General features: G+C 34.3%; 1 protein-coding gene across 1 annotated transcript; it reads right to left on the reverse strand.

Moving 5' to 3' along the window:
- Nucleotides 1-223: 223 nt before the first annotated feature.
- On the reverse strand, nucleotides 224-7040 carry LOC104234896 (uncharacterized). Its single transcript, XM_009788538.2, has 11 exons — nucleotides 6721-7040; nucleotides 6296-6371; nucleotides 6127-6212; nucleotides 5168-5261; nucleotides 4992-5068; nucleotides 4082-4209; nucleotides 2994-3065; nucleotides 2084-2154; nucleotides 1301-1376; nucleotides 564-707; nucleotides 224-473 (listed from the first exon to the last, which is right to left on the reverse strand). Exons 1-11 carry the CDS (start codon nucleotides 7000-7002, stop codon nucleotides 431-433), a joined length of 1149 nt encoding a protein of 382 aa, XP_009786840.1. The 5' UTR covers nucleotides 7003-7040; the 3' UTR covers nucleotides 224-430.
- Between the last annotated feature and the right edge of the window lie 3985 nt (nucleotides 7041-11025).

Raw genomic sequence — 11025 nt, forward strand, 5'->3', positions numbered from 1 at the left:
TGGTACGGCATTGTTAGAGTACAAATTAAAGATTTAAAAACATTTGCAGTATTACGTTACCTAAAAATCAACTACTAGTATTATTTTAAGCATGAGTAAAGTAACTCACTGTGAAGATTAATTTACACTAAGTCACTAATACAGACACTCTTTGGACATAACTTCACATCCATATACGTATGTACATCTGTATAGGTCATTGGCAATGTAAACGCGCGCAATCTAATACGAGTTCAACCATTACCTTTTGATGTTATACACGATTGCCTTTAAATTTCAATTTAAAAGGGCTAATTTTCACAATTTTTGAGTTGTCATAATCATAATAATTCCACTATGCTTTTCAAATTAGAAAAGAGGGCACCGTAAACACTGCTGCAAGTTGAATAACATACGGAGTAGCTGAAAATCCATGGTTGAAGGTCATGCATCAACGGAAAAACATTCTAAGAGCATCAACTACTTTCTCCGGCCTGTCAAAAGAATGCAGCTCTGACTCGTGAAAATTCTCTTCAGTTACATGAGCTAATATCCATATAAGTAAAAAGGTTGAAATCTATTACCAGTCCTCTTGTGGCATATGGCCAGCACCTTCAATCAGCTTAAGCTTGACAGAATCGGGATTTGCCTTCTGAAATTCCTCCGCAACTGATTGAGGGAGATACTTATCTGATATTCCCCAAACAACTAAAATTGGTTTATCCCAGCTGAAAGTAACATACCGAGTTCCCATATTCCCCAGAAGGAAGAAAAATCAGCGTCAGAAGCAGTTAGAAGTTAGAACTTTGTTATATTTGGGATAGTGAAGAGCTTTAGCCATAGTCATATGCTGGCATGTGTCAAATATAGGAAATCACTGGTGCCCCTAGAGGAATAAACAAGGTAGAACTAGACGTACAATTGAAACTAATAGGTTAACTACATCTAATATGTGTAATAGCATTTGCAACAAGCAAACATGCAACATTCATTAACTCTGAAGTAAGGCTGAGCTTCTGCACTTCTTCACGTGAAGAAATGTGGTGACACTGAAGGTGAAGTCACGTAGCCAACGTAGTGTATGACGTTTGGTCAACAATATGCCTACATGTAGGGAAACCAACACCAGAGCTAGGAATACAATTTGGATTCTGAGAATCAAACTGTATCACTGGACAACTTGGACCAATACAAGGATTGAGCTTTGTTGCTTGCTCTGAGAAATAAACCTAATATGCACGGTGAAGACATACCGAACTGATATGTACACGAAGTTTATGCAAACAGGCATAACTAAGGAAGACAAAAGTAGATTAAATACCTTCCAGATGCAAAACCACATGATATTTGACTTGCGATCTCATTGAAGTTAGCTTTCCTTGCTGTTTCCAACAAAGCTGAGAATTCAAAGTACCCAGTACTCAGACTCGGGATTAGTCGATTGAACATGATTATCAGTTTTAGAGATTGTCATGTTTCTTCAAATACGTATTTTATAACCCCAAGTACTTAAACAATAAATTTTGCTGCAATAATCAAAAGACTTCTAAGAAAACTAAGACTTGGTGTTCTCTAAGTAGTACTTTGTTTCATTCTTCATTATCATGAGTTCTCTAGTTCATGACTTCATGCCTCATTCAATATTATAAGGCTTAATAAACCTTGAAAGCACAGGACTCACCTGGTCATGAATGGCCACTAGCTTCTACTGAAATTCAACACTTTCTTGTATGAATTATTTTTTTCTTGTATATCTTTGCTCAAACGCATTAGGTTAACGGATGGACAAAGTTGCTAGTCTTTTTGATAGCCGAAGGAGAACGGTGTTAATTAGCGCATGAATGTAACTGCATATAATCAAATTTTACTGGAAAGGTTACAGTCCCTAGGGAGATCCGAAAGGTGAGGCGGACTGCATGGCCCCCAAAAGCATGTTCGAGAATCCTCCTTCACGAATGACGATAGACCACGTGTATTAAAGCAAAGTTTTGCTAGATGATTAAGCATGTTAAGCTAAATGATACAATTTGAAGGACAGAGAATTAGAACATATACAACTATATCTGTTTCTGCAAAGTTGTGGAATAAGATGCAGGTAACAAACCAAATCCAGGTCCACTGCTTGCCAAATATGGTAGCCGGTACACATCAGCCTTCTCCAGCTTTAAGACGTAGCTGTCATGGTAGCATTTTGTTACATAAGAAAGTTGTAGGCAAATGCTAAGATTAAGTGGAGGAAAATAAATTTCTAGTACATTAAGTCTATAGCAACTTTTCATGCCATAGTTTACATATTTATTTTGTATTTGCATGGGGATTGGTATAGTCAATGTTAACAAATTCAAACTTCTTCATAATTCCCTTACTAGGTTATAAATTGGTGTTAATATTCAGGGTATAACAGTGCATTAGCTCCAACTTCTAAGATAATCAACTCGTGCATTCTCAAAAAGCCATAATTCATGGATATAAGTGATTAGAAATGCAAGAGAATAATGTAGGTATCTATGCTCAGTTCTGCGAAGAGGTTAGCTGTTTGAGGATAAATGTCATTAACATGATATGAGCATGATAAAGGATTTTCGTCTGCATACATTGACCAAAAGTACAAAAGAGCAACATGGAAGACGGGGGAGATGAGAGAATTGAGAACAGCCACAACATAATAAGGTACTAGGTTTTTGTTTTCTTATGCTAAAGGCAAATCGCAGGAAATAGTTTTGTAAAATGTAGTCACTCATAGGAACTGGGGAGTGCATCCCCGATTTTTCTATTTAGCAGGGACGTTACCATGGTATCAATAAACATCAGATGGCAATATTATTGCAAGTTCAGAAAGAGAATTTTGAGGATTTAGTGTTTTGTTTTTAAGATGACTTTTACTTTATCTTAATAATATCTGTTGTAAAACACAGGTGAGTAGAGCAACTAATTTAACATCAATCGAAGTGGTAAAATCATACAGTTCTAATTCAAACAATTCTCAACTTGTAATATGCATCTTGGATACCTACGCGCTACCTGCTTCAATGAAGCGCTCTGCCATTACTGCATTCTGGCAAGTAAATTCACCAAAGAACGGAATTCTAAAACAAACAAAGAAGAGAAGTTCAATTAGAAAATAGTTAACTGACAGTTCAGTTTCAAAAACAAGTAATTAAATGAATACGGAACATCTCTCAAGCAATGAAGCAAACTTTTCTTCATGAGATGAATAGATAACAAAAAAGAAGAATTTTGCTCTATATGTTGATTAGCAGTATCCACTGAGGTGTTATGAATCACAACCTCTTGTGGTGTCTTGAGAAAACTACTCATGTCCTCCTGACTAGAGAAAGAAGATAAGCACAGTAAGTTAGAGATGCAATATAAGGAACAAAACAGATTCCACCTAGTTCCCATGATATTATATAGATAAATACACATTTATGCATATGTAAGTTTGTGAAGGCAAGCACATTGAAATGCTGCAACCAAGATGTTTTGAGAGTTTAAAGTTCTCTGTTGTTAACCAATAAAGGACCACCTCAAACAGAAAGCTCAATATAATAGAATCACAGTCTGTGCTAACATTACGCATGGAAGACAAAAAAACAGGGGTTTTGCTGGGTTTTTATGGGCCATTTCCTTGACAACAGTGAGATCCTAGCAACACCAGATCTCTGAGAAATATCATGCTTTCATGTCATCTTGATGAAATTTCAGACTAACCAGATATATAGAAGCTATTTCAATAACCTAAATTCATTCTTTACTAATATGGAGTTAAAGGGTAGAGAGCATTTCTCACATCTACACATAATAAATGCCCATTAAGCAAAGTGAATAATCTAAGTTGAAATCATTCAGTCTGATGCCCAATAGTTTTCGGTTTTCTACATAAAGGGAAGACTAAAAGTAAGTACAATTAGGAGGCTAACTTCCCAGAAATTTGAAAGATAAAAAAAATACTAAAGACCCAAAAAGGGCACAGAAGGCTTCCAATTAGGATTTGAATACCATAATATGTGAAAAGAGCAGTTAATATTCTTCTTGCAACAATCAAGAGCAGTAAATATACCATGAGATGCAAGCAATTGATTAGCTACACAGAAAATGAAACCTGAGCTGCTGAAAAAGTCCAGGAATAGGTGAAGAAACTGTCAGTGGAGTGTTCAGAATCGCAAGCTTCGATATTTTACTGGGATTTTTCAAAGTCCAAGTCAAGCCGTATGAACCCACAAGGAATCCCTACAAATATATTATCAGATGAAGTTAAGCACCTAAGCAGAAGTTCAAAATATTTAGCTTCTACTTTAAGAAATTGATAACTTATAAAACCATCTACAAATGCAAGAAGCCTAAAATTAACAAGCAAGAAATGCAGTAAAATAGCTTTTAAAGTGCAAGAAAGATTATTATATTTAAGATAAATATTTGGTGCCTCATTGGGACAGCGATCGACTGTTTACATAGAAGAGTAGTTATTTTAGATTGTCATGCGCACACCAAAAACTTCTCGAACACAACACTTCCAACAAAATTTTCCTATCTGTCTCATGTTCCTTTATTTTGAATATGGTCATTTCCCCGTCTGATGATGTATACTTCAGTATTGGCACTTGTTTAGTATCACTTCAATTCGTTGATAGCAAAAATAACAGATAAGAAGCATCAATTAATTAGTTCACCCTTCTTCTATTCATTTCTATATATCCTTCTGTTAAAAAAAAATTATTCACACACTGAAGTTCAGTATTAACAAAAAGAGAGAGTTTCTTGGTTAATCAAGCTCTAATATGTAGGAGAATTGATAATATATAACCTCCCATAATAGAGGCCAATAGCTAATCATGTAGCTACGTAGAGTAAAAATATACAAACAGAAATATCTATTAGAAAAAGAAAAATTTCTTCCTAGTTCAACCAAAATCTACACCATCCATTATCATCCAATACTGACCAGTACCAATAATATTCTTCGATATGTAATATAAAATTTTCAGTCCCCGCGTGGTTAATGTCACTCAGACCTGAACTACGAGGAAAAATGGAGACGTCACTCCCAGGACTTCAAGTAACTTCTCGAACTCTTCATGGAACTCTTTCTCTGCCAGTAAAATTGTTCAGAACTTCATAATGTTGCCTAGTTAAGAAAACAACATTCAGATGAAGTAAACTGAAGTTTACAGTGAGAAGGTCTCGATACCAGTGTAGTCGAAACCGTAACCAGGTTGTGGCTTGTCACTAAATCCAAATCCGATCCAGTCAGGTGCAAAGCAGTGGAATCCAGTATCCGCCATCTAGACAGACGGAAAAGAACAATAAAGACCAACATTATCAAGAAGATAAAAAGATCGAGAGATATTCTGAACAGATAAAACTGAAGAACAAGTTATATGGTGACTAGACGAATTCCTCCTGCTTCTGACCAAGATCACGCATTCATATCTTTTAAATCTAAGATGATAACAGCAAAAAGACAGTGACAAAATCAATAGAATCCCCAAATCATCTTATGTAAGTTCTTCTAGGTATTCTTCAAAATATCATACCACCTGCCTTTTGAATATAGTCAGTTTGTCAAGTATCTATTTTAAAAGCATCCCTATAAATTTTCTGAATAATCGAAAACTACTCTAATACATTTGTCCCATTTTAAAAGACTAATTGGAGATGGATTGTAAATAGTTCATATTGACTTATACATCATAGTATAAATTATGGAAGAAGAAAATACTATAGTAAAAGTTGGTTTGACAATAGAAATTTAAAACTGAATAGGTCGATGAACGCAGAAAGATTGTTTAAAAATAGAATGACTGCATAGTTAGTGTGATTAAGAAAACATCACGTCAAAGTTTACAATTTGCTCAATGAATTTAAATATTCTTGAGAGTTGTGAAAATTTTACAAAAATTAAAATGTATGAAATAATTCGGAACATCCCAAAGTAGAAAGAATGCCATATAAATTGAGTTGCATGAAGTGCTAAGTAAATGTGAAACATAATACTACCAAGTTAATACATTGACAAATATGTCAAGTAAATAGAAATAGGCACCATGAAAAGAGCCAAGGTCCTGATCAGTCCTGACTATCCTAAACTGTTAGCAAAATTTTCTAACTCCAAAGGTAGTAAAATCTAATATCAGAAAGAATTAGAACCTGAGACATAACAACTCGATAGCTGTATGATTGTGTTGGAGCTCCATGGAGAAATATAACTGTCCCACGTCTGCTTTCAGGTGATCCTGCAATGGGCAAACTTGAACATTTTGAAGTCCTTAAACTACAAACAAAATGAATTCAACCAGAATGCAAATAAAAATCTCACCTGTTTCTCTCACAAACCACCTAAATTTTCCTGATTTGACATATGATCCGTACTCCTTTCCTTTGTCTTCAATTCTCTACACGAAATAATCACTAAGTTACTTCAATGATTTTAGATTCTGCGAAGAATTTCAGGCTGGAACTAGTAATCTAACACAAATGCAGGGTTAATTTTATGCATCGTCACTAAACTTTACACATTGCATCAAAGCATCAGCAAATTCACAAGACTACTTTTTGTATCATTAAAGTCACTAAACTTTAGCATGTTGTATAAGTAAAGTCACAAATTTATTTTCTGTATAATTAAAGTCATCTAATTTTTTTGTATTAGCAAAGTAACGAAACTATTTTTCGTATCATTAAAATCACTGAATTTCGAGTATACAGGAAATAATGCAAGTATAAGACAAGAAATTGAGTTACGTAAAGCATTTGGCCGACGTTTCCGTCCTCAGCAGGACTCTCAGGCATCTGAATTGCGCTTCGGCTAGACGGATTGTCAGTGACAAAACCGAACGGGTTGAATGCCGGTTTATCATCATCTTTCTCTGAAGAAGCTCTCGTGAGAACCGGAAGTGCCGGTCCGGTTCTGCTTCTGCTTGTCCATAGCCTTCTGAAATGGCCGGAGAATTCAGCCGATAACGAGGAAGTGGAACCGAGAAAGCATAGAGCAGACGGAGAAGGAGAGAGGAGAGAGAGAGTCATCGCGATGAGTGGAGGGAGTTTGAATCCAACGAACACCACTAGCTTTTTATTGATTCTGAATATTCTTTATAGTGTGGAAAATAAATGGATAAATCTTAAATGAAACTGTTACATGGGCTTTTGGACATGCATATTATTTGCAAATTATTGAAATAAGTACTATTCATACTTTAATATAATTACTTTTAAAAGTTTGTCAATTATTTCAATTTCTACTTACACTCGAGATTTCAAAGTTGAACAATTGCTTTGAGGAGTATTTTAATCACTCACAAAATTTCAAAATTTTAAGGAAAATATATATCTAACAAAATTATTCTCTTTAATTCAAATAACTAACTTTTTCACTTCAGGCAAATATTTTAAGTAGACCCTAAATTTCATCGATAATCCTCGATTTATACACTCTTCTGCTTGAGCCTGCGGGAAAGTTCAATAATGAATTATGGAATAGCGTAAACACCACTAAAGATTTGTGGTGGAATAATATATACTCCTACTTTTTAGGAGTCGTTTGGTAGGAGGTATTAGAATTCTAAACTAGATCACTTGTGTTCGAGCTTTGAGAATTCAATTGTCTTTGGGGTCTTTACACAAAATCAGAGCAATCAAGCCTCAAAAGAACATATAGAATATCGGGTAAAAAATTAAAATAAAATAAGCGAAAAATGAGACAGGAAGTTTCGACAATGAAATGCATCGACACTCACTTTAACTATACATGTAATTAAGAAAGAAAAATTATGGATACTAAATTACTAATTGTAAAGATACCATAACTTTTAGTGTTTGGAGTGAAATTACTATATTTAATTCATACTTCAACGAATCTTGAACAACATGTAATATTTTTTCCCGTTGATATGTAACATACTTTCATCTTACAACAATTAGGCTTCGCATTAATTTTAAGGAGGAGAAAAAGGAAGAGCAAGATGTTCCTCTAAAATTAGTTCATGACTTTATACCGTGCAATAAAATCACATTTCTTTGATCATCTTCTCAACAAGAGCATTGTTTTGGCTAAGTTAAAGATCTTTGTTTACAGAATCATTTGATTACTATGTGTCGTACTTCAAAAATATGTACCAAAGAAAATAAGAATTGCTTATAAAAATAATCTCACCATTGATTATTGGACAAGTTTAAAAGTACTTAGTGCATCAAAAGATACATTGCAATATACATTAAAAAAAATCCGTACATGATCACATGCCATATAAATATTTTCGTAAAACTAAGATTAGTCTAAAGCTTATACATACGTTAACCATTTACTCGAGGACAAATACAAGCGGGGCAACTATGTGAGAAATAAAAACAATGTGTCAAGTGTTATAAAATAAAAACTTTAAAGTAAATAAACCGAAGACAAGTATAGAAAGAGAGATTGATATTATTCAACTTCAAACTGATGTACATAATGAACTGAAATCTCCTCTATTTATAGAAGAAAGGAAGATGTTGTGTAAGCTTCTTGTAAGCTGTTGTGCAAGCTGCTTGTAAGTTGCTACTGCAAGCTGCTGTGTAAGTTGCTTGTAAGGTGCTACTGTATCAGATATAGATAATCTTCTGCCGGGGGTAATATTTATCCATAACGGAGTACCGAAATGAAAGCTTATTTCCAATAGAGTACTAAATAGATAACCATATTTACGGCGTGGTCCCATATGGATAAGCTTCTTCAGGAAGCTTATTTACAACAGAATACTAAATGAACATCCATAATATAATATATTTATAACACACCCCCTTGGATGTTCATTAAAAGATATATATATATATAACACTCTCCCTTGGATGTTCATTAAAAGATAATGTGTCTCATTAAAACCTTACTAGGAAAAACCCCGTGGGAAAAAATTCTAGTGAAGGAAAAAGAGTACACATATTTAGTAATACGCTAGGTGCCTCGTTAAAAACCTTATAAGGAAAATCCCATGGGAAAAAACCTTAGTAAGGAAAAAAGAGTGCATCGCGTATTTTACTCCCCTGATGAAAACCTTGTTTCAAATATTTGAGTCTCCGCATTCCAATCTTGTATACCATCTTCTCAAAAAGTTGAATTTGTAGAGAATATTATCCACCACTATTTCAGATCGATTTAAATTAATCTCATCAAACCAAGAAGTTGCTACAAGTTATTTCATTGAGTTCCTTGCAACTTGTCTGCATCAGCTACTTGTAGAAAACTTCAATGGAGTACTAAATGGATAATTTTCTTCAGGAAGATTATCTACAACAGAGTAATAAATGGACATTCACAATAATATTTTCATTACACTCCCCTTTGGATGTTTATTATTATGTGTCTCGTTAAAATCTTACTAGAAAAAACCTCGTGGAAAAAAATCCTAGTCAAGGAAAAAGAGTACACTAATAATATACATTGCAAGCTGCCTCATTAAAAACCTTACCAGGAAAAACCCAGTGGGAAAAAACTCGAGCAAGGGAAAAAGAGTACAGTGTAGAGACTTGGGTATATCTGGACCAATGAGTTCATCATTCTCTTTTAGAGGTAAGAACGGATCCTTAATCCGTGTAGGAGATCTTGCTAGTAAATTAACAAAAAATGTTATGTCATGCCTTGTAGCATTAGCAAGATACATTAGGGCACCAATTGCACTAAGATAGGGTACTTCAGGGCCAAGGAGTTCCTCATCCTCTTCTGGAGGCCGGAACAAATCCTTATCCACTTCAAGTGATTGAACAACCATTGGTGTACTCAATGGGTGCGCTTTGTCCATGTAAAAGCGTTTTAAGACCCTTGCTGTATATGCAGATTGATGGATAAAGATCTCGTCTGCTAAATGTTCAATTTGCAGACCAAGACAAAGTTTTGTCTTCCCAAGATTTTTCATCTCAAATTCTTTCTTAAGATATTCAATTGCCTTTTGGAGCTCTTCTAGAGTTCCAACAAGATTTATGTCATCAACATAAACAGCAAGTATAACAAATTCTGAAGCCATTTTCTTTATAAAAATACATGGACAAATAACATCATTTATGTAGCTCTCTTTCAGCAAATATTCACTGAGGCGATTATACCACATGCGTCCATATTGCTTTAAATCGTACAAAGATCTTTGTAATCTGATTGAGTACATTTTCTGAGATTTTGAATATGCTTCAGGCATTTTAAATCATTCAGAGATCTTTATAGAGATTTGATCAAATGAGTCATATAGGTTATGACTCGCATTTAAATGTCATGACATCTTCAGGTGTCTAGACTACTGGTGCGATCCTCATAATATTTTACAGTATTGTGCACTATATTGTATCAAATATATCGTCGACGATCATTTTATATCGGTTCGCGAGCGACAAAACTTGTTGAGATCTCATCACTTTCTTTATATTCAGGTACCTGAACTTCTTCTGGAGTCTCATGAAATATTATGTCGTGGGCTCTTCTAGAGCTCATTTCCTCCTCATTATGATCATTTTGATCATTAGCTCCTTATCATTTTTCAAGGATTGTTACCTTTGGAACTGATTGGTCTACCACGCTTCATGTGTACAGTAAACTCTATCCTTCAGGGACTTTAAATTTTAATATGAGCATTTATAGCTGAAATATGATATTTAATTTTGGATCAGCAAATGCTTCTGGCATTTTACTTGAATTATGAGGATCATATTAATGATAATTCGATTCATATAACATATTTTTCATCTGTTTATCCCCCAAATGTTAGAAAAACTAACATACATCCCCAATCTTCTTTGGGAAACATATCTTTGTGCATTGTAGTAGAGAAATTAATCATATGCCACACATCAAAAGATAGTAAAAATATTTGGTTTCTAATCCTAAACCAATTGTGAGGGGATGACTTATCATATATTGTTGGTCTGATGCATACAAGTGCTGCTATATGCAATTTAGAAAATCTTAGACCAGCACATGAAGCTTTATTCTCATAAGCAATGATTTAGCCATTAATAAGAGGTATTCAATGCTAAACCAGCTTGGATATAAACCAGCATTATCAAGATGAACTGTCTTGATTTCATAAT

The sequence above is a fragment of the Nicotiana sylvestris genome, chromosome 6, assembly GCF_000393655.2.
Source record: "Nicotiana sylvestris chromosome 6, ASM39365v2, whole genome shotgun sequence".
Taxonomy (NCBI): domain Eukaryota; kingdom Viridiplantae; phylum Streptophyta; class Magnoliopsida; order Solanales; family Solanaceae; genus Nicotiana; species Nicotiana sylvestris.